This window comes from Myxine glutinosa, chromosome 7 (genome assembly GCF_964187855.1).
Source record: "Myxine glutinosa chromosome 7, kmMyxGlut1.1, whole genome shotgun sequence".
Classification (NCBI taxonomy): Eukaryota; Metazoa; Chordata; class Myxini; order Myxiniformes; family Myxinidae; genus Myxine; species Myxine glutinosa.
This window is the reverse complement of record NC_136267.1, coordinates 129,661,676-129,686,185: the sequence shown is the minus strand read 5'-3', so window position 1 is coordinate 129,686,185 and position 24,510 is coordinate 129,661,676. Positions and strand designations below refer to the sequence as shown.

Here is a 24,510-nt window from a genome sequence, read left to right as displayed (position 1 = left end):
TGATTTCAACTGTCATCATGCCAGTTGGCTGGGTGTGGGTACCTCTCTCACCAGCCATGGCTCCTCAGCAAAGGACTTCTGCGACTCACTGGGACTGACACAATCTGTCAATTTCCCGACCCGGATCTCAGTCAACGGAACATCTTCTCTTCTGGACTTGGTTATGACTAACTTCCCTGAAAATGTCTGCTGCTCTTCTTCTGCTCCGATCGGATCATCTGATCATGTCCTTGTTAAAGTGGACATCTCTCTGACCATCCTCAGGGAGCCTGCTCAGCGTCGACGAGTCTGGCATTTCACTCAGGCCAACTGGCACGGTCTTCAAGCAGCCATCAATCATCTGGACTGGTCTCCCATCTCTACCACCTCTGACATCAACTCATCCTGGGAATTCTTCCAAAGTAAATTGCTCTCTCTCATGCACAGATTTATCCCATCTCGTCTTCAGTTGTCATACCCTTCCTCCCGTCCAGGGTACACGGAATCTTGTGGTGAGGCTGTTGCCCAGAAACAACTTGCCTTCGTCTCCTGGAAAGCAAATCCAACGGAAGGAAATCTCATTTCCTTTCACAAAGCCCGAAACAAGTGTGTGTCCACCCTCAGGAGAGCCAGGAAACAATATCTCTCCGTTCTCAAGACCGAACTCTCTTATCTGTCTCCCTCTTCCAAATCCTGGTGGCGTCTGGTCAAATCCGTTTCTGGTGTTTGTTCCCCCTCCATCCCCTCCCTTACCTCAAACGGCTACACAGCTGACTCCGCACGTGAAAAAGCTGAATGCCTCAACTCTGTGTTTGCCTCTAAATCTTGTGTCCCAAACCCATCCCTCTCTGTACCCACCATACCCAGTCGTACCCTGCTGCTCCTGGACTCCGTGTCCTTTCCTCCTGACAAGGTGGAAAAGTTTCTGTCAACCCTCGACTCTGATTCTGCAACTGGACCCGACGGCATCAGCCCACGGGTCCTAAAATCCTGCTCTGCTGCTCTATCTCACCCTCTCTCTGTTCTCTTCACCCTCTCTTTTGCTCAAGGTCAACTGCCATCTGCTTGGAAATCAGCCAACATCACCGCTTTGCACAAAAAAGGTGCAAAAACTGATCCTAGCAACTACAGACCAATCAGCCTTCTCCCAATTATCAGCAAAGTCATGGAATCCATCATTGCTTCTGATATGAAATCTTTCTTCTTCTCCAATGGCTTGATCTCTGATCATCAATTTGGTTTCAGACCAGGTCACTCTACTCTGGACATGCTGCTTCTGCTGTCTCAACAATGGATGGAGGTCCTCAATGCCAAACAGGAAATTAGAGCTGTCTCCCTCGACATATCACGTGCCTTCGACACGGTCTGGCACCCCGCTCTGCTCACCAAACTCTCCTCCTTTGGTATCCATGGAAATCTCCACGCATGGCTGGCGGACTTCCTCTCTAGTCGTCGTCAACGTGTGGCCCTGAATGGGTTTCTCTCATCTCCTCTTCCTGTTCAGGCTGGAGTTCCCCAAGGCAGTGTTCTGGGCCCCGTGCTTTTTCTGGTCTTCATCAATGATCTCTCTGACTCTCTCGAAAATCCTCTCTATCTCTTTGCTGATGACTCCACTCTCTGCCGCTCCATTCCTCTTCCCTCAGATCGGCAGTCTGCTGCCTCCTCACTCTCTGAAGACCTGGACAAAATCACAGACTGGTCAAACAAGTGGAACATGTCTTTCAATCCTGACAAATCTCACACTCTTACTATGTCTCTCCGAAAAGATCGACTGGACAACCCTCCCATCTACTTTCTCAACAATCCTCTCCAAGAAGTTCTGTCGCTCAAGATTTTGGGTCTCACTATCTGCCATGATCTTTCTTGGGAAAACCACATTTCCAAGCTGGCCTCCAAAGCCAGTCGCCGACTGGGCATCCTCCGTCGTGCGAAGTCCTTCCTCGGCACACCTGAGCTCCTCACCACATACAAGGCTTTCATCCGCAGCTCAATGGAATACTGTTCTCCCCTATGGGCCGGTGCTCCTGCCTCACACCTAGCTCGGCTTCACGCTGTTGAAACCAAAGCTTTCAGAATTATTGGAATCTCCCGCGATGAAGCTATCTCTGAGGGCCTTTCACTCACTCACCGCAGGCAGGTAGGTGGTCTTTCTGTCTTCTACCGACTCCTCTCCGGCCTTGCACCCCCAGCTCTCTCTGTGCTCTGTCCCCCAAATATTCCTACAGGTCGCACAAGATCTGCCAGCAACCCTCTGATGGTTAAACTGCCGAAATCTCGGCTCTCCGCTCACCTTCACTCTTTCATTCCTCTTTTCTCCCGCCTCTGGAACAAACTCCCTCACTCCCTTCAATCCCACTCCTCCCTCCAGGTCTTTAAAACAGCTGTTCACCACCATCTCTTATCTTCCCCCATCCAAAACCTTGATCTTTTCTACCCCCGCTAATTCACCCCAGATCCACCTTGTTTGAAATTCCAACTTCTTTCCTGGAAGTCCTGGCAGTGTCCATATGTTTTATACCTCTCCCACTGCCCCCTTCCCACGCCCCCCCCCCCCAAAGCCCTCGCCCTCTCTCAGATCTCTCGATGTCTCCATGTCTCTCGGTCCCTGCTCTCAAATGTTGTGTTTGTGTCCTTCCCCCTCTCTCCCCATCTTGTCTACCGCTCCCTATGTTATATGTTTTATGTGTCGGTTTGTCTTTCTGTGTGATTAATGTTCGCTCTTTCACGAGCCTCGATATTGTATACAAAAAAAAAAAAAAAAAAAAAAAAAAAAAAAAAAAAAAAAAAAAAAAAAAAAAAAAAAAAAAAAGAGTGGACATATGTTGTGTGCAGGAGACGAGATGGAAGGGAAGTGGTGTGAGAATGGTGAAGGGTAGGCAGGGACAGAAATACAAGTTTGTGTGGCAAGGGTGCCCAGAGGGCGTGAATGGTGTTGGTGTCCTGTTTTCTGAGGAGTTTGTAGACAGTGTGGTGAGTGTGACTAGAGTGAGTGAAAGGTTGATGATGGTGAAAATGATGATTGGAAAGCTCTTAGTGAACATCATCTCGGGATAGGCTCCGCAGGTCGGTCGGAGCGATGAACAGAAGGACAAGTTCTGGTGTGCGATAGAGAAGCTGATGGAAAACGTGAAAGATGAGGAGGTTGTTGTGATAGGAGGAGACCTAAATGGACATGTGGGAAGGAGTATGGACGGTTTTGAGGGAGTTCATGGGGGTTACGGATATGCTGTGAAGAATGGAGAAGGTGAAAGGATTTTGGAGTTTGCTGATGGAGCTGGTTTGTTGTCTTGTAATACTCAGTTCCAGAAAGCGGATAATAAGCTTGTTACATACACGTCAGGTGGGTCGATGACAACCGTTGACTACCTGGTGGTGTGTAGGCGAGATAGGGGGAACCTCCAGGACACAAAGGTGATCCCGGGGGAGGAGGCTGTTTCACAGCACCACTTGGTTGTCTGCGACATAAGGGTGAAAGGGGCGAGGAAAGCTCGGCGGGTGAAGTACCAAGCGAGAATGAAGGTGTGGAGGTTGAAAGAGGTGACAGTGACGGAGGCATTAAAAGAGAGGCTGAGTATGGTAGAGTATGATGTGCTTGAGCTTGAAAATGGTTGGATGTCAATGAAAGATAGTCTGTTGGGAGCCATTGGTGAGGTATGTGGATGGACAAAATGACCACCGAGGCACTCAGTAACATGGTGGTGGGATGATGAAGTTGGAAAGAGGATTGACGAGAAGAGGAAGAAGTTCAAGGAGTGGCAGAAGGCGAAGGGTACAGTGGAAGAAGAGGCAGAGCATGAAACTTATAAGGCAGCCAAGAAGGCTGCAAAGAAAGAGGTAGCAAAGGCGCAGGAGGCATACAGGAAAATGTTCGGAGAACGCTTGGATTTAGAAGAGGGTCAGAGAGCGGTACTCAGGATTGCAAAGCAGATAGCAAAAGAGAGGTGTGATGTGATGGGGGTGAGTTGCTTGAAGGATGAAGTGGGACAAATCGCTTGTGGTCCCAGATGGAATTAAAGGAAGATGGAAGAGATACCATAAAATTCGGACTATTAGCCACAACTTTTTCTCTCAACGTCGACCTCTGCGGCTAAAATAACGATGCGGCTTGTTTATGGAATTTTCCGATGTTGCGGGTTTTCCTGATGACGCGTTCAGGCGAAATCAAGTTGTTGTCGTCAGTCTCCAGACTATGTTCAGATTCACATTCGGTTTCAAAACTGGTTTTGACTCTTCGTGAATTCAAAACTCACTGTAAAAGTGTGCTAGTGATAACTGTTTACGGTTTTTTCCATCAAATTAACACACGGCTTTTACACACACGAAACATTCAGTTAATCGCCCTTGCGCAGACAACTTCCATCATGCCGAAAACACGACGCAATGCTTACGATGCAGCTTTCAAATTGAAGGCGATCGAACTGGCTATTGAAAAAGGAAACCGAGCTGCTGCCTATGAACTTGGAGTGAATGAATCCATGATCAGACGTTGGAGAAAGCAGAGGGGCGAACTTTCTCGCTGCAAAAAGTCAACAAAGGCTTTCAGAGGTAGGAAATGCCGATGGCCCGAACTGGAAGACGAACTTGAAGACTGGGTTAACACACAGAGAGTGGATGGTCGGGGTGTTTCTACTGTTCAGATTAGACTCAAAGCAAGATCGATCGCTGCAGAAAAGAAAATAGAAGAATTTCAGGGCGGGCAGTCATGGTGTTTCAGATTTATGAAACGCAAAGGTCTTTCTGTCAGAGCACGAACGACTCTCTGTCAACAACTCCCTCCTGACTTCGAAGAAAAAATCGCACAGTTCGGAACTACACACAGGAGAAAATAGCAGAGAACTTCATTGCTCCGCAGGACATAATTAATATGGATGAGGTCCCTCTGACCTTTGACCTACCTCTCAATCGGACTCTAAACAAAAAAGGCGAATCGTCCATCTGTTTAAAAACAACTGGTCATGAGAAAACCAATTTTACTTGCGTCCCGAGCTGCACGGCATCTGGAGAAAAACTTCCACCAATGGTCATATTTAAACGCGTTACGTTGCCAAAGGAGAAGTTTCCAAAAGGAATCATTATTTAAGTGAACAAGAAAGGGTGGATGAATGAAACGCTAATGAAGACGTGGCTCACTGAGTGCTACGGCAAGCGACCGGGAGGGTTCTTCCACCGAAACAAGGTCATGTTGGTTTTGGACAGCATGAGGGCCCACATTACTGATACCGTAAAAGAAGCAATCAGATCGACTAACTCCATCCCAGCAGTGATCCCAGGCGGCACGACCAAATATCTTCAACCTCTTGATATCAGTGTTAATCGTGCTTTCAAAGTAGCACTGCGTGTCGAATGGGAAACATGGATGACCAGTGGCGAAAAATCTTTCACCAAAACTGGACGTATGCGACGAGCAAGCTTCGCGGAGGTCTGTCAATGGATTTTGACAGCGTGGGGAAAAGTAAAACAATCTACGATCGTCAACAGCTTTCGCAAAGCTGAACTCTTGTATGTAGCAGACGACAGAGAAGCCACCAGCTCCAGCCAGCAAGACTCGGATTCATCCGACAGTGAAAAAGAGGCCTGGGTCAGCGATGCAGCCATAGCAGAAGAAGCTGTGCTTCTGTTGTTCAACTCCGACACTGAAGACGAAGCTTTCAGTGGCTTCAGTGGAAATGATGACGACGACGAATAAATGTGACTGCCGGTATTTTTTGATTGTGTGTATTATTGTGTATCTTTGGTGTAGCTGTATTTTTATTTTTGTGTTGCTTTGTCACTGAATTTGTGATTGAATTTGTGCTTTGCGCGCGTCTGACAAGTTTCTGTGGCTGTCCAGTTTCTCACCTTTTGTGGTTAATTTTCGGACGTTTTTGCGCTTGGTTTTTTTGTGCAACATTTGCGGCTTATAAACCAGTGCGGCTTGTGTGTGTTTAAATTCCAGATTTTAAAAAAATTTAGGGGATGCGGCTTATATAACGATGCGCTCAATGGTCCGAAATTTACGGCATATGGAAATGCTGTTGAATGCAGAGAATGAATGGGACGGAAACATAGAGAGTAACCCAGTTTTAGGACCGGCAGAGAAGATAACTAAGTAGGTAGTTGAGGAAGCGATAAAAGCAATGAAGAGTAGAAAAGCGGGACGGCTGACTGGAGTTGTGGGAGTTATGTTGAAGGCAGCGGGAATGACAGTGAAGTGAAGAGAATGACAGAGATCTGTAATCTGGTGGTGAAAGAAGGCCGCATTCCAGTGGCTTGGGAACTGAGTACCCTCGTCCCTCTATACAAGGGGAAAGCTGACCCTCTGGACTGTGGCTAGTATCGAGCTAGTATCGAGGTGCTGGCTCGGAACGTAACGGACGGTTTACCGTGGGAGTTGTTGTATGCAGATTATCTGGTGTTGATTGGGGAGAGTATGGATGGATGGAAGGAGAAGATGAACTAGTGGAAGCAATGTATGGAGGCAAAAGGTCTGAAGGTGAATATCGGAAAAACGAAGGTGATGGCGAGTGGTAAAGCATGTGGTGAGGTGGAAAGAACTGGGAAGTGGCCGTGTGCTGTGTGCAGGAAGGGTGTCGGAGTGAACTCCATTCAATGTACAATGTGCGCTGAGTGGGTTCATCAAAAATGTAGTGGTCTGAGAGGGTCATTAATCAGTGTGGCAGCTACATTCAAGTATGAGGTGTGCACAGAGGGAGCTGCAGATGGAGGAATTGTTGAGTTGGATATTGGAGGCGGCATGAAGCTGGAAGGTGTGAAAACATTTTGCTACCTAGGAGACATGCTGAATGGAGAAGGTGGATCAGACTTGGCAACGGTTGCTAGAGTGAGATGTGCATGGAAGAAGTTTTGGGAACTGAGTGGCGAGCTGACGAGGAGGGGAGTGTCGTTGAAGTTGAAGGGAAAGGTGTATGCTGCATGTGTGAGAAGTGTTATGATTTATGGGAGCGAGACATGGGTAATGAACATAGAGCAGCAACGAAGGCTGGAAAGGGTGGAAATGGAATGGTTCGGTAGATGTGTGGAGTATCGTTGAGAGAGAGGAAGACAAATGATGAATTGTAAAAGATGATGGGAATAGAGCCTGTGATAGATGCTGTGAAGAGAAACAGGTTGAGATGGTTTGGTCATGTGTTGAGGAAGGATGAAAGTGACTGGTTGAGAAGAGTGATGGAAATGAATGTAGAAGGAAGTAGAGGATGGGGAAGACCGAGAAAGACTTGGCTAAATGTGGTGGAAGAAGAAATGTGGGCAAGGGGGTTAACAAGGAGAGATGCAGAAAATAGGGCAAAATGAAGAATATTGTCATGGGGCCTGCAAGGCTAACCCCCGCTCTAGCAGGGAAAATGGCCTTAAAATGCCTGTTGTTGTTGTTGTTGTTGTATGACCGCGTGGTCGTACATAATGGCACTGAGGAAAAATTGAGCCTAGATCGTAATGTCATGAAGGGAACAAGTGGCCATCGGTGTGGCCAATGGGAAAGGCTGGTGAAATCACGACCAAGGGTACATATACTTGGGAAAGCGGATTTTTCACAGAACGTTTTGTGGGGTTTCTTTGCAGGAAGAGGCTGGTACAGACGTGCGCCTCTGTGTGCATGGAACGAGCGAGAAGGGTGAGTGACAGACAGACCCTGTGAGGAGTGTTGCACATAGTCAGGGAGTTACCTGTGGGTCATACGAACTGAGCACTGACAACACACCCTACATGCGGCAGCAATCGGGTGCTGCATCAAGGTCTTCCCGCTTACTGCCTCGCTGACCAAACACACCACACTATTCCGGTATTACAAAGTAGGCCCCCACTCTAGCTCTATAGCTTTTTTGCTTTCTTGCCCTCCCTCCCTCCTCCCTTTTCATCTGTCTGTGTGTGTTAAAATTAGACCCCAATGTAGACATTAACCCATAATTGTCCAGAAGTAAGCAAGCCTCTGGTTTACTGTGTTGTCCATTTTCAATGAGTTTCACTGCTGTGCCATCCCACTTATGTAATGCCATTAAATTGCCAGTGTTTTTAATACCTGTTACGGTGGTTTGGGGTCACGATCGGCACCTTGCATGGTAAATTATCGAATAGAAATAAGTGTGCCACGGTTTTGTCATGCAAATTAAATAAATGTAACCCTTTTCGGCTACGGCGACCATGGTGTGGTTTTGCTTCATTCTATGGAGTCTACCTCAGGCGATCGCAGTTCGTTAGTTAGGGAGACTGAGCCCGTGAATATATTTTTTCTAAGCAGCATAATCAGAAATAACTGTACATAGTCTTCAACAAAATGGATGAACTGCACCAAAAATTCTGGTTCTTAAGTGATAAATGACTACTCCACAAAAGAGCAGAATTAATTAGTGAAATGACTTCCTATAATAGCAATTCTACTTGATAATTTTGTAAATTTTGATTATTTGGGGCTTTTTGCATCATATAATCCATCATCACTTTTCAATAATCCATCCATCAAGACTTTCCTATTCTCAAACAGCCTGATGTTTGATCATCAGTTTGGATTCTATCCCGGTCACTCAATTCTGGACATGCTTCTGGTCCTCTCTCTCAGCAATGATTTGAGGCCCTCAATCTCAAATAAGTGGTTAGAACACTAGAACAGTCTCCCTGACATATCTCAGGCATTCGACACAGTCTGGCATCCTGCTTTGCTTGCCAAGTTATCTCCTTGTGGCAATTAAGGCGTTTAACATTCCTGGATTTCTGACTCACTCCACTCATGCGGGCAACATGTTGTCCTCAATATATTGGGCCCAGTCTTATTTCTCATCTGTATAAATGACCTCTCCGATGCTGTGGAAAACTTTCTTTCCTTTTTCAGATGATTCCACATTGTGTCAAGCATGCCCCCTCCCTGACAGCAGCTGCATCTCTCTCTGCTGATCTGAAAATGATTAGACTCAGATCTAACAAATGGAACATATCGTTCAATCTTGGAAGGCCTCACAGTTTCACCCTATCGCTCATGAATGATTGACAAATCAACCCACCATATATTTCCTTGGTCATTCACTGGAAGAGGTTCAGTCTCTTGAACTTCAAGACCTCACCATCAGCCATGACCTTTCCTGGGCACCACAAAGCAAAGCTGGCCTCCAAAGCCAGCCACAGACAGCGCATCATCCATCAATCCAAGTCTTTCTTAATAAAATCAGAACTACTCCTAGCTTATGAGGCCTTCGTCGGTAATACAAATAAGTAATGCTGTCTGCTCTGGGCTGGTGCCGTTGCTTCACATCTGTCTCTCCTGTATTTTGTGGAATATAAAGCTCTCAAAATTATTGGAATCTTCCATGATGAGGTCGAAGCCAAAGGTCTGTTGCTCTCAAATCGCAGGCAGGTTGGTGGTCTCTCCATTTTCTATCATATATTTTCCGATATTGCCCCTTCTGCTCTCTCTCCTCTTACCCTCCCTATCAACACCAGGATGCACACATTATTCCAGTAACCCCTTCCTGGTTAAACTTCTAAAATCCAAGCTGACTGTACACCTCAACGTTTTTATTCCTCACTTATCCCCATCAACCTTCCAGGAGCTGTTCTATCTTAATCTTCCTTCCAGTAATTCAAGCAAGCAGGGCACCACCTGTTCCTAATCTGTCGTCATCCCCAATGCTGATCCACGATCCTTATTACTCCCATTGGCTTTTCCTAACTCATCCATCTTGCTTGCTAGTTTTTTGTGTACAACGTTGAGGCTCGTGCAGGAGAAGACATAGACCGGATCAGAACATAGCAACGCTCTTTGTAACCCTGGAACCCGTCTGCATTTGTGTATCCGATGTTGCTCTAAAATCCAAAAACATCCGTTGGTTAAAAATGCATATAATTTATATTTTTGTATCTTTGGCTTTTGAACGAGTTCATCTCGGCTTGTTTATTGTTTGAAATTCGCTCCTATACGATACATTTGCTGTGCATGTTTGTTTATTAAGGAACAGAAAGTAACTGCACTTCTCTGAGGCAGTCGTTTTATGTCACTAGGTGTATTCGACAGATGTGGCACAGCCCACTGTGGTGATGCTGAAGTCGACAGGTAGAGCTTCAAATAGGCAAATGTTCCAGCAGAAGAAATAGCACGGAATGCAATGAAAACACTGGCACACCGTAATGCCGCGATCTATCCAAATATCGCCCGGCTACTGAGAATCATGACGACGCTGCTGGTATCAACTGCTACAGCAGAGAGAGATCATATCGGACTCTCCAGTGAATGAAGAGACATACATACATTCAAATTCACTGACTGCATTGGCACTCCTTGCGGTGGGTGCATCACAGTAGGCACGTCTTGGTAGACACTGTAATTGACCTTATCGCACTCTCATTGACCTTATCACCCTGCCACCTTCATTTTGTACTGTAGTATTTTCTGTACTGTAGTATTTTCTGTACCTCCGCAGGTAATCTGAGCTCCATCATAAAGAAAATTCTGATTGTGCCGCTGTCTGTGTTGGTGGCACAAGAGAATAAAACATAAGAATAAAATGGTTAGAGTTCTCCGCCGTGAAGGATAACAAGGTCCCGACGTTTCGGGATTTACCCTTCGTCGGAGCGAAATCACAGAAGCTAAGTCATACAGTTTGCTTCAGGATCACCGCAGGCACCTGCCCATTCTGTACCACCTCTCTTCCCTCTGTTAATGTCCATGTTCATGTCAGGCCTACAGTTCCACGTCCTCTTCCCGTTCCTACCACTCGCACCAGGTTGCACACATTCTTCCAGAAATGCATACCAAGTTACCCTGCACAAGTCCCAGATCGAATCTCATATCCATTCCTTCAACCTCGATACTTGTTATTTGTGCAACCGACTCCTTTTGCATACGACAATGTTTCGAGCTCTTCCAGTCCTTCATTAATGTTGCCCATCACCACCTCATGGCTTCTCCTCTACCCATTCCTGAGCTTTTCTACACTCACTGACTACCTACCCTATCTCCTTCATGCTCCTCACCTTCACATATTGCAGTGTCCCTGCATGGAATTTTGTCTGTTCACTTCCACCTCTGTGTGCATCTGATGCACTATGTCATTTAGCTCCTCCATGAGCCTTTACTTAAACTAAAAACAAACAAAGAGCAAACAAACACGATAAACTAAAAACAAAAAGTGAGTTTAAAAGTGTCGTTGCCTCCTTCAACAAGTATTCCGTTTTTGATGCGAACTAACCGACATGTTTTAGTGTTAAACGTATTCAGCTTCCATAATTGAGAGTAATGGGTGCTCCACGACGAGCTTGTAGTTTTTTTTCTTGAAAAAGTTACGTGGGTACGGAAAACACATTCATCATTTAGCAAAGCAAGCTCCCTTCTTACCTTCCACAGGAAAACGATTCCGTAACAAAATATCCCGATGTAGAAAACTAACCTCCACCTGGAATGAAAGATCAACCGTCACAGTGTGAAATCTAAACCTCTTTGTGAAAAGCAAATATTTTCACTTCTTGGGTTTCGTTTGTCATGCAAAATTAACGTTTAACGCAAAGTGAGAAGCACCCAAAGTCAATTATTTTTTTTAACGTCTAGACATTTAAATATTATTCCGATGTGTGAAAAAGCAAGACGTAATGGAATGTTGATACCTGTGGGCCAAACAGGTAAAATGGGTCATCCATAAAAGAATTGCAAGAGTGCTGATGGGTGGAATAAAACTGAGATAAAAATGGAAGAGGAGAAGATGGCAGAGGAGGGTGGATATGAGAATTTCTAGAAAGGGATGGAAAGAGGTCAAGAACTCCACTAATTTTGAGCATGTAATATGTAGATGGCCCTGGAAAAACAGATAAGTTGAAATAAAAGGTGGAATGGAAAAGCCAGAATGGTCAAGTGTGGGTTAGTGCATTAGTACAATTGTGTTACTTCATGCTGAGCATGAAAATACACGTGTTGGAGCCAATAACGTGTTATGAGGTCAAATAATCAACGGTTTAAATTTCAATGGCAACTTGCTCCCTCCAGCCCCTCTCCACCCTACCCCCACTACCCCCACAAGTGTGGCAAGTCAAATGAAGACTTACACAGCCTGATATGCAACTTCTGTAAGCAAGTTTGCACCCTTTGGGATGAGAAGGCAAATATTAAGCAGTCTAGCATTTATAATTCTCAGCATTCGGAGTCAAAAGCATCTTATGCTCTCATTGCATAACTGTGCACAGCAAATCATTTTGTGATTTCAACCACGATAGCTATGAGTAAGCCAACGCTTTTAATCACAGCAGCTCGCCTTAAACCCAGGCCATGGTGTGTCTTGAATAATAGTTTACACTCTTACTGATATCGTGTCCAAAAGGGTCCCATCTACGAGTGGAGATTACCAGCTGAGTTACGTGCAGATCAAAATTTCAGTGGTAGATTTTCTTTTAACGCTGACATCTGCTAAGTCGAAGAAACAAGGTCATTTCCGGTTCTGGGTTCCTCCACGCATGATGCAGGTCCATGAGTTCCTCCCTCCAGCTCAACAAAACGAAGTTTCCCAAATCAGATATGTTGTGTTTTATGGATTTATTACCTCCGCCACCAAAGGTGGATGGAGGTTATGTTTTCACCCCCTGTCTGTTTGTCTGTCTGTCCGTGCGTTTGTCCGTTTGTGAACAAAATATCTCAAAAAGTTGTGGATGGCTTCGGGACGAAATTTGGCAGAGATGTAGCGTATGTGACACCGACGAAATGATTAGATTTTGGTGAAGATCCGGATTCGGATCCGGCTACTAGAATTTTTAAAGTGATTCTTCACCACTGGGAGACCGGGCCAAAAACGACATATAGCGGGATATCTCAAAAAGTTGTGGATGGATTTGGACGAAACCTGTTGGACAGGTTGTGTGTGTGACATGGAAGAATCGATTCCATGTTGGTGAAGATCCGGATTCGGATCCGGCTTGTAGAATTTTAAAAGTGATTCTTCACCACTGAGTGATATGGCCAACCAGGTGGAGGTACGCTCTCTACTGAGTGCCGTTCTAGTTTTCATTCCTGTGTTTCTGGTGGTGTTTTTGGCTTAATTTCTGTGTCAAACCGTACCTAGTTGCATTGAATTGTAAAATTTGTGTTCCTGTTAAAGTCCAGCCGACTCGTCTAGGACTCGGCTAATTGGCGTGTTGCTTCTATCTTTGTTTTGACCCCACATGCTTAGTTTTTGCTCCTTTTCTCTCAAGTATTTGCATTTCTGATCCCACAATTTCAAGTTTTTCCTTCCAGAGATTTGCTTCCGTATTCATCTTGTCCACCCCATGCATCCTTCCCCACCTTTCATTCTGTTCCATAGCCATCATATGTCTAAGTCTCCCTCTATTTTGTCCCTTAACCCTGTTTGTGTCCCACATGTCTGTCTGCTGTTCCTCTTGTTCTGTTACGTCCTGATCCGTTCTGTGTTCCAGCTCTTCCACAAACCTCGACTTTGCATACAAATTATTTCAATAATAATTAATTAGCCGTTGATGGAGTTGATATGAAATGTTCAAGCACACCAGATGGACCCCTTATTTTTATCCCACTTTTAGCCAAGGAGCAGCTATGGGCCGCTAGTTTAGTGCAGCCATTGCGTCATCAGTGACACGTCATCAGAAGTGGAAATTGCGTCATCAGAAGTGGCAAATTCATGTTTACTCTTTTCTTAACTGCAACCAAATTTTCTTTAAATCTCAGACCACATTATTTAGATAAAATGTTTCAGACTACTTGAGGCTTCAGCCCAAGTTTCTGTCACTCAGGACAACAGAGGCACCATGAGCAAGTCGTGTGTTATGACATCATGAGCAAGTCTTGTTCATTATTTATTGATTAGAACTAGTTACCTTTCCAAACTAAAAGTGTGTTGTCAAATACAGAGCATCATTTTTTAAGCACTGTTAGAAATCCACTTCAAGGTGACAATAACTACAAGTCCAACACCTTTACCTTTTCTTTTACAAATCTGAAAAAACAAGCATGAAAAATAAGATTTGGCAAAGAAAGGCGCACCGACAGAAGAACTACAAATCGGTAAGCAGGACATAGTCAACCTTATAAACATGATGAAGTCACAGAAGAGACTAGAACAGCACTCGGTAGAGCGCATACCTCCGCCAGGCTGAACAAGTTACGTTTTGTATCCCACCGATAGGCCGGATCTGCACTCGGGCCCAAACCAAAATCGAATCGGCTTGTTCGTGTCGCCTAACCAACTCATCCACCAGGTTTCGTCATAACTCGTCCACAACCTTTAAAAAAATCGTGCGATGCTGCATATTGTTTTAGCCGTATCACTCAATGGTGAAACATCACTTTAAAAAATTCTCGAATCCGGATCCAGATATTCACCAAAATCGAATGAGTTCAGCCTTGGCCCACACCCAACCTGTCCACCAAGTCTCGTCCGAATCCGTCCACAACCTTTTGAGATACCGTGATATGTATCATTTTTGGCCCAACCTCTCAATAGTAAAGAATCACTTAAAAACTACTCAGATCTGGATCCGTATCTTCACCAAAATGTAATCAATTCATCCTGGTCACCCTCCCAACCTGTCCACCAAATTTAGTCCAAATTTGAGAATAACTCCTTGAAATATCCTGCTCACAGACAAACAAACAGGGGTGAAAACATTACCTCCATCCACCTTCAGTGGCGGAGGGAATATTATTTACATTTAATCTGTGTGTACTAGACCATGTCGATCGATTAATAACCATTACGTCTGCCGCAAGAGTGGCACAGACACTTGCTTATCAAGTTTATTTGTTTAACAACATTTGCACTTGCAAGATTGTGCAATTCTGTAAACAAGTCTTGTAAACAATGCATTATGATTGGCAGGATGGCCTAGAGGTATGCACACCAACCTCCAAGCTGTCCAGCCTCGGTTCGAATCTCTACCCAGCTGTAAGCTACCACCCTGGTGTTTTGCATGCATGAATATGCATAATCAATGTGTGCACCGTCCCTAGGATGGACGTTAAGTTGGGCATCCCGTCTGTCAGTGGACGTTAAAGATCCCATGGTGTCTTTCATGAAGAGTAGAGTCATCGCCGACACCCTAAACAAATTACATTGTGTAACTTTGAAACCACAGGTGGAAGGAAAGTACAATCTGTTACAGTTTGTGTGCAGTGGTTTTATAAACATGACAACCGATAGTTTACCATGGTTACTGCTCTCTCACGCATGTATATGTCTTCCTCTTATAGATTTCCTTGTACATTTTGAGGCGGTGACATACATCTGCAGAAACTCTCTTTCTTTTCTGTGTATTACTCGCGAAAATCGAATATTTTTCAAGTATATTGGTTGGTGGCATGTGCTATTCTGTCTATCTGTTTGATTCTGTCTAACTGTCTGTCTGTTTGTATGTATGTATACATACATACAAACCAGAACTGTATGTATGTATGTGTGTATGTATGTATTAAGTACCATACTTATTTATTTTGTTTCTACTCTGGGCAATATCTCAGGCACCTTTTGAACTAGGAAGCTGATATTTGGACATGACAATGACCAAGTGATTTGGCTATAAGGGATATTTTTTATTTATTGATTAATTAATTAATTCATCAATTTATTGACTTTTTTTCGATTAATTACTTCATTAATTAATTTCATAAACACAGATATGGATGAAGCAGTGGAGGTTTCGGTATGATATTAGCCAATTGATGAAGAAATAATTTATTTTTTGATTACTATTTATTTATTTTAGTTATGCAATTAATCAATTAATCAATAAATTATTGTACACTGCTCCCTCCCAATTCTGTCTGCATGTGCTCCACTGCGGCATCGCCGGGCACCGTCGCACGCTGTAGGATAGGTTTTTTATTTATTTATTTGGCATGAGGGCAGCGTACTTTGAATGTAGCCCTACCTGTTGAGTTTGAGGTCAAAAGGTCAAAAGGTCAACATCGAAAAGGTCAGCAACTTTGTTAAATTTCTAAAATCCTCAATTTTCATCCAATTGACTTGAAATTTGAACAGGATTTTCAAATCAGCTCACTGAATTCAACCACCAATTATTTTGGAGGTCAACATTGGCGAAAAAGTCAACATCGGCCAAAAAGTCAACATAGGCCAAAGGTCAAACACTGGGGAATTTCTGGGGAATTTCTAAAATCCTCAATTTTTATCCGATTGACTTGAAATTTAAAGAGGATTTGCATATCAGTACACTGAATTCAACCACCGGCTATTTTTGAAGTCAACACAGGCCAAAATGTCAACATAGGCCAAATTTCTAAAACTGTCAATTTTGATCCAATTTTTTTAATTTTAACAGTCACTGTATATCAGTTCAATGAATTCAATCACCAATTATTTTTGAGGTCAAATTTGTTTCAGGGATTTCGCAAGTATCACAAGTTCGCAACTCTGCACATCTTTCTTGTTTATTTATTTATTTTACAGGATTCAAGGCTTGTACTGGAGTTACCACACACATCTCACACAAATGGACTTACAGCCAAATACATGAGATACAACACAGGGCTGTTAGATGAGACAAATACAGCCACTACGTTTGGAGGATGGGCCATCACTTCCTGGGGCACTCTGAGTACCAGCGACACCACAACAATGGCAACACCTTTCTCATCGCACTCAGCAGGGGCATTCCCATAGGAGCAATTTCTTCCTCCCCATGAATGGCAACCTACCCGTAAACCAAAGACAGTATTGTTACGGATTCGGCCCTAATGATTGTTGTTATGATTATTGTTGTTGGTTGGAAGTATTCTGGTGATTGTGGTTGAAGGGAAAGGGTTATTATAGTTAAAAGATTTAAAAGCGCTCCTGGTAAAATGTGGCCGGAAATCCGGATCGTAACCGGAAGAGGTGGAGCAGGAAGAAGAGGGGGGAAGGAGATCGTGGAGAGACGTTGTTGTTGAAGGTCCGGACCGAGCGTTCGACGTTGAGTGCGAGTGAACTTTGCGTCCTTGAAGGGAAGTTCGGGCGATAAGAAATATCACCGGAGTGCGTGGAGCCTGTGTCGTCGGGTATCCTCATTGAGGTTCCGGAGGATCCTGGCCTCAAAGCCCGGGTTGGAGTGAAAGCCATCCGCCATCTTCGCCACGCGAGCAACCTGCAGTGAACCGGGTTTGGTCGTGTCGGCTGGGCATTATTCCCCGGTGGTTTGCCGGGGACAGCTGTACCAGAAAGGGCACTTGAGAATTATAAGGAGGCTCGCGGATTGAACCGCAAAAGTTGTACGTCGGAGCGCGTCTTTGTGAGGTTCCTTCCCACCGCTGTGTGCTGAACAACGTGACCTCGGGGTCGCCTCGATCGCCTACCTCTCAATTGACTTTGATCGGGCCTTGACTCCCCATTCACAGGAGCGCACAGAGACCTTGGGACTTCGCCTTGGAGGGGTGCAGAGACATTGGGGAGGTGCCGTGAGTTTGGGGGTTAAGAGGCTTGATATTGCCCCCATTGTTGTATGGCTCTTCTTGTGTGATTTCTAATATATTATTGTTTGTTCATGACCTGGTGTGGTTGCATTATTGATTTGACTGTTTCATTTGCTGGTTCCATTGAGGGTTTCATTATTTGCTTGATTTCAACCAAGGATAACACATCTTTCTGCCGGGGACCCTCTCGGGGTTCGGAGGTCTACCGAGGCCAGAGGTAAGGGGAGGACCCCGTAACAGAAATTGGGGGCTCGTCCAATTGATATTCGTGGGCTCGCAATTGGGTCTGAGTCCGGGATATAAAAATTCCTAAATTTAGTCCGGGAAGGAATTCCCTAACATTCCGAGAATTCCCAAATTTGGAACTTTTTCCAACATTCCCAAATTTTTCCCAACAACAAAAAAAAAAAGTAATTTTTGTTTGTTTGTTAAAAAGAATTCTTGTGTCAAGGTTAACAGGTGTTACCAGTAGTCACTATGGAGTTTGACGCAGAGAAGTTTACAGTGACCCCTAGTGAAGCACAGTTCAGAGCGTTAGTAAAATCGGACCTCTGGAAATTGGCCAAACATTTTAGCTTGGAGGTCCGAACTAATATGAAGAAGGCAGAGTTGCAGACAGTGGTGATACAATCTATGGTGGGATTAGAAGCATGGGAAGAGGTAGCCTGGAATTGGTTACCAGAAGAGCAAGAAAATGTGGAGCTCCGGAAACTGGAGATGCAATTGCAGAGCCAGGAAAGGGAAAAAGCACAGGAACGAGCACTCCAGGAAAGGTTAGAAGAAAAAAAAACAGAGGAAAGGAGAGTGGAAAGAGAGCTCCAGGAAAGGTTAAAAGTACAGGAAAGAGAACTCCAGGAAAGGTTAGAAGAGAAAAAAAACAGAGGAAAGGAGAGTGGAAAGAGAACTCCAGGAAAGGTTAAAAGTACAGGAAAGAGAACTCCAGGAAAGGTTAAAAGTACAGGAAAGAGAACTCCAGGAAAGGTTAGAAGAGAAAAAAACAGAGGAAAGGAGAGTGGAAAGAGAACTCCAGGAAAGGTTAGAAGACAAAAAAGCAGAGGAAAGGAGAGCTGCAAGAGAACTCGAAGCAGAGGAGAGAAGAGCCGAAAGGGAGTTAAAGGACCGTGAATTGGCGCGTCAGCAGGAAATTAAAGTCAAGGAGGTGGAGTTAAAGAGAGAACGGGGAGAGGTACCATCCCTGCTGACTGGTTCGACACCTAGTCAGAACACCTGGGATGTTGGCAGACATGTGAGGCTGGTTCCACCCTTCAATGAAAAGCAGGTAGCCAAGTTTTTTCCACACTTTGAGAAAGTGGCTCGACAGTTAAACTGGCCTGAGGAGTACTGGTCCATACTAATGCAAAGTGTTCTGGTGGGTAAAGCTCAAGAGATTTATTCGGCTTTACCGATTGACCAATGTGCAGATTACGAGGTATTGAAGAAACACATTCTCAAAGGCTATGAATTGGTCCCGGAAGCTTACCGGCAAAAATTCCGGAATGCCAGGAGGGAGAGTGAGACCCATGTGGAATTTGCCAGAGTGAAGGAAACCATGTTTGATAGGTGGTGTGATTCAAAATGAGTTGGGAAAGACCGAACGATTGCGACAATTGATCCTGGTGGAGGAATTCCAACAGTGTGTCCACGAGGACATTAAAGTTCATCTGGAGGAAAGGAAAGTACCAAAGCTGTATGAGGCAGCCACCATGGCAGATGACTATGCCTTAACCCACAGGATGGGGTTCCACAAACCGAACTTCTCGCCCAGACCTAGCCAGGGGAGCTATGGTACATCAGGGGCGGAGAATGAAAATCCATGGGGGCGGCCTCGGGATGAAAATGAGGTCCACTTTGACACCACGACTTCTAGAAATCAGAAGACTGCGGTTCCAAGACAGACCTATCGTCCGGTGGACTCGAGGCAGACTGCCACTCCCATGCCTTGGCAGACCACGAGGTTCTCCTCCGGGCCTACTTGCACATTTTGCCATAAACCTGGACACTGGATGTCCAACTGTTATGCTCTGGGAAAGGAAAATCAGGAGCGGAGTTCGACTATTACGACTCCAAATGCGATGGCCATAGTGAGAAATCGCCCTCAAAAGGGTTACCAACCATTTATTTCCGAGGGGTTTGTGTCACTGGATGGAGCCTCGACTAACCGGAGACCGGTTAGGATATTGAGGGACACAGGAGCACATCAATCTTTTAATGCTTGAAGGCATCTTGCCATGGTCCGAGGAGACGGCAACTGGGGATAGTGTTCGTTTACAGGGGATTGGTGGCTGTGTTAGTGCTCCACTTCATGTCATCCATTTGGAGTCTGATTTGGTGTCAGGACCGGTCACCATCGGTTTACAAGCCACGCTTCCTGTAGAGGGAGTATCGGTTGTTATCGGGAATGATTTGGCCGGTGGTCAAGTTTATGGTAACCCGATGGTTGTTAAAAAGCCCAGTAGGGAAAATAACACCACACCACTTAGGGATGGCGACACACTTAGCAAGTTATTTGTAGGTGGACTGAACTTCGAAACAAAGGAAGATGTTTTGGAGTCTGCCTTCAGCAACTATGGACCGCTTTTGGAGGTGCTGCTGATAAAAGACAGGGAGGCACGAAAGTCAAGAGTGTTTGGCTTTGTCACGTTTGAAAACTCAAAGGACGCCAGAGAGGCAGAAAAGGATCTGAATAGCAAGGAGTTGGAGGGTCGGACCATCACAGTAGGGAAGGCATTTCCTAGGGGTCGAGGGGGCTACAGAGGAGGACCACGGAGTAGTAGTGGTGGTGGCCGCAAGTGATATTATTATGGAGGCTTCCAGAGTTATGACCGCTCCCGAAGGAAGGATTATCAGAGCAGTGGCCGAGAAGGAGACCGCCAGTCAGGTGACTACTGTGACAAGTGGTCCCACCATAATTATTAGGAGTCCGGAAAAGTTGAAGCACTGAATGCTGCGGAGCTGCCGAGCCAAGATTCCTACACGGACTAACCGTGAATGCCACGTTTCTAAAGGCGTCCAGGTAGTGAACTTCCCTGCATGGACTAACCGTGAACTCCACGTTCCTAAAGGCATCCATGTCGTGAATCCTTCCAGGGCTCACCACCCAACCACCATGGAACCTGGCTATCAGCTCGGCCTCCCGGGGAAAGTGCTATAGATTTGCTGGCCTTTGGGTTTTTGATCACAACCCCTTAACCTTCATTCAAGAGAAACTAGAAGTAAAAATCAGAGGGGCAGGGACAATGTCGTTGTTGACGCTTGGTCCAGAGGGAATTAACTTTGGAAAGCTCTGGGGGTTGTGTAAAATTTTGTTGCTTTATTTTTGGGGAAGGTTGAATATTGTTGCCCACAGGGATTGCTGATTTGGGTTGTGAATTTACTTTTGCTTGTTTAAAGAGGGCATGCAAAGAAAGTTTTCGCTGTGTTCAAACTTTCTTTCTTGAGGGGGGGGGGGGGGGGGGGAAGTGTTACGGATTCGGCCCTAATGATTGTTGTTATGATTATTGTTGTTGGTTCGAAATATTCTGGTGATTGTGGGTGACGGGAAAGGGTTATTGTAGTTAAAATATTTAAAAGCGCTCCTGGTAAAATGTGGCCGGAAATCAGGATCGTGACCGGAAGAGGTGGAGCGAGGAAGAAGAGGCGGTAGGAGATCGTGGAGAGACGTTGTTGTTGAAGGTCCGGACCGAGCGTTCGACGTTGAGTGCGAGTGAACTTTGCGTCCTTGAAGGGAAGTTCGGGCGAGAAGAAATATCGCCGAAGTGCGTGGAGCCTGTGTCGTCGGGTATCCCCATTGAGGTTCCGGAGGATCCTGGCCTCAAAGCCCGGGTTGGAGTGAAAGCCGTCCACCATCTTCACCACACGAGAAACCTGCAGTGAACCGGGTTTGGTCGTGTCGGCTGGGCATTATTCCCCGGTGGTTTGCCGGGGACGGCTGTGCCAGAAAGGGCACTTGAGAATTATACGGAGGCTCGCGGATTGAACCGCAAAAGTTGTTCGTCGGAGTGCGTCTTTGTGAGGTTCCTTCCCACCGCTGTGTTGCTGGGTGCTGAACAACGTGACCTCGGGGTCGCCTCGATCGCCTACCTCTCAATTGACTTTGATCGGGCCTTGACTCCCCGATCGCGGGAGCGCACAGAGACCTTGGGACTTCGCCTTGGAGGAGTGCAGAGACATTGGGGAGGTGCCATGAGTTTGGGGGTTAAGGGGCTTGATATTGCCCCCATTGTTGTATGGCTCTTCTTGTGTGATTTCTAATATATTATTGTTTGTTCATAACCTGGTGTAGTTGCATTATTGATTTGACTGTTTCATTTACTGGTTCCATTGAGGGTTTCATTATTTGCTCGATTTCAACCAAGGATAACACATCTTTCTGCCGGGGACCCTCTCGGGGTTCGGAGGTCTACCGAGACCAGAGGTAAGGGGATGACCCCGTAACAGTATCCATGATAAGACAGTGTGAAGTATAAATGAATGAACACAACAATTACGCCCTATGCTTGTATGATAGAGGCTTCTGCAGGAGTGTTTATCCAATCACCCTACAAGTCACCATTTTGATCCATCTGGCTGACTCGTTATGCAATGCGAGATGCAGAAAATAAAATGATCAGGAAATACGAAAGGATTTTTGGGGGGTTTTTTTAAACAGAAAATGGAAAACATTTTCATTAAACCAATCACAATTTCCTTGTTGGACCTGAAAATTCCATTAGCCTATTAAATAGTTTAATATGTTGCATGTTCTCTACATGAAAAATAAACAAAACGGTAACCAACTTGCTCTTAAAAACAAACATGTGAAATTAGTGTGCTGGTCTCTACCAACACACATTTCACACATCAAACTATACGTGCTACATCCAAGGTGTCTGACAAATGAGACTCCAATGAGAATTTTTTGTTTCCGCTCAATGAATGGAACAAGAATTCCAAACATTTTGGCCGAGTTTCAAAAATAGTACAAGGCACACACAACAACCCCATTCCGACAGACTCCACCGTTTGAAAAGCAAAGCTAATCATGCAAACATTGCATTGTATTCTTTCACGTTTCCAAAATTTGTCATAATTATTGGGAATATCAGCTCTACATTAACAAGCACCGATACGTAATGGCACACCATAAAAAAGCACGGCCAACACCAAAATGGAGAATCAGGAAGGGTGATGAATGGCAGAGGGGTAAATTCAGAGGTTTGTGCTCATTTCTGCTGTTTCTGTTAATATGATTCAAAAAGGACAAATATTCAATGCCTGTACGTTCGTCAAAACTGTGCACAAACTTAAGTTTCACTTTCACAAAGTTTTAGCTTTGCCATAAGTTATAAACAACTAGCCGAATGCACCCGGCGTTGCCCGGATTCTTTTTGAATGAATTTACTACTATAATTCAGCTTTTACTTCCGGCCTTAGAAGATTGACTACTATAATTCAGTTCAGCTTTTAATTGCGAAATGGGCCCAGCCCGGCCGAGGTGGACCTCGACCGGTCTCGCCACCTAGCCTATAACCCTCCAGGGGCCCGTCCCTACATTTTTTGTTTCAGAGGTTTCCTCCTATCTTTCACCGTTCAGGAGATTAGCGCATGCAGACAAAAAAAAAAAAAAAAAAACACCTTTAGAGGCCATTTTTCCCCGCAAGCGGGGGTTGGCCTTTTTCGGGAACTGTGGTTGTTGTTGTTTTTCGGTCCCCTTTATGAAGCAATGTTTTACGGCCGGATGCCCTTCCTGATGCCAACCCTTTTTGCCGCCTTTAACGACAAGCAGGGAATTACCAGTGAACTGGTACTCAATTAGCCGACCTCGGAAGGATGAACAGGCTGAGTCAACCCCCCTGGCGTTAATTCAGCAATCGACCGGGATTCGAACCCAGGATCCTTGGATCCTAAGCTGGCACCCTAGCCGCTAGCCCAACACCAGGCACATGCAGACAAACAAACAAAAACTTTCTTTGATATATATAAATAAAAATCTATATATATAAAACACAGTTTGTGTGTGTGTGTGTGTGTGTGTGTAATGTTACCGATAGACTCCTAAACGGAGAGGCTCACAAACTTGATATTTGGCACAAACATGGCCATTGAGCCTGGTACGAACATGGTCGACCTAAAAATTTATTTCATAATATTTTTTAACCATATTTTTACCTCAGCGCATTCCAGCGAGGAATATTATGACCGGAATGGCAGAGCAGCGCGCTGATTCGCTCAGAGCGATCACGTGATGTTCCAACTTTGCCGCCATAATCTTACAGTTATGTGTTCGCACATAATTCAGTTTTTTCACATTTCAGCGAGGAACATTGCCATTCACACCACATAGGTTTTTTTTTCTTTCATCTTTAGATCCATATTTTTAGCCATAATGTAGCGAACGTAGCGTAACGTAGCGTAGCTAACGTAGCGTTAGCATAACGTAGCTATCCTTGCTCAGGATCTTCGTCAGGTTCGCGAGCGAGTTAGCCAAAACGTAAAAGTGAAAATATATCGAATTTTTTATTCATATTTACCTCAGCGCATTTCAGCGAGGAACATTATACACGGAATCTCAGCTGTACGCAGAGCAGCGCGCTGATTCGCTCAGAGCGATCACGTGATGTTCCAACTTTGCCGCCATAATCTCACAGATAAGCGTTCGCACGTAATTCAGTTTTTTCACATTTCAGCGAGGAACATTGCCATTCACACCACATAGGTTTTTTTTTCACTTTCATCTGATATTTGTGATTTATTTCAAACAAACTGTATTTCCCATCTACACGGCCATGTATTCCTATTAACGTTATGTAAAGTACATAAATTGTGTGGATTACATCATTTGTGGATGTGATCAATTGCCAGTAACCATCTATATCCCTCCCCTCCCCTTCCCTCCTCCCCCTCCCTCCCGCTCCCCCTCCCTTTCCCCCCTCCCCTCCCCCTACCCTTCCCCCTCCACCCTACCCTCTCCCCTTCCCCCCTCCCCCCTCCCTTCCCCTCCCCTCCCCTCCCTTCCCCTCCCCCTCCCTTTCCCCCATGCCCCTCCCTTTCCCCCCTACCCCTTCCTTTCCACCCTACCCCTTCCCCATCCCCCTCCCCTCCCTTTCCCCCATGCTCCTCCCTTCCTCTCTACCCTACCCCTTCCCCACCCCCCTCCCCCTGCCCCACCCCTCCCC

General features: G+C 45.2%; 1 protein-coding gene across 1 annotated transcript in view; it reads right to left on the bottom strand.

Annotated features, from left to right (window-relative positions):
- Window positions 1-24,510, bottom strand: part of LOC137431655 (ceramide synthase 6) — a 117,980-nt gene that overhangs the window by 58,940 nt on the left and 34,530 nt on the right. The window contains exon 6 of the mRNA XM_068123217.2: window positions 11,297-11,354. Coding sequence (XP_067979318.1) covers window positions 11,297-11,354 — 58 coding nt within the window. The remainder of the gene's footprint in view (window positions 1-11,296; window positions 11,355-24,510) is intronic.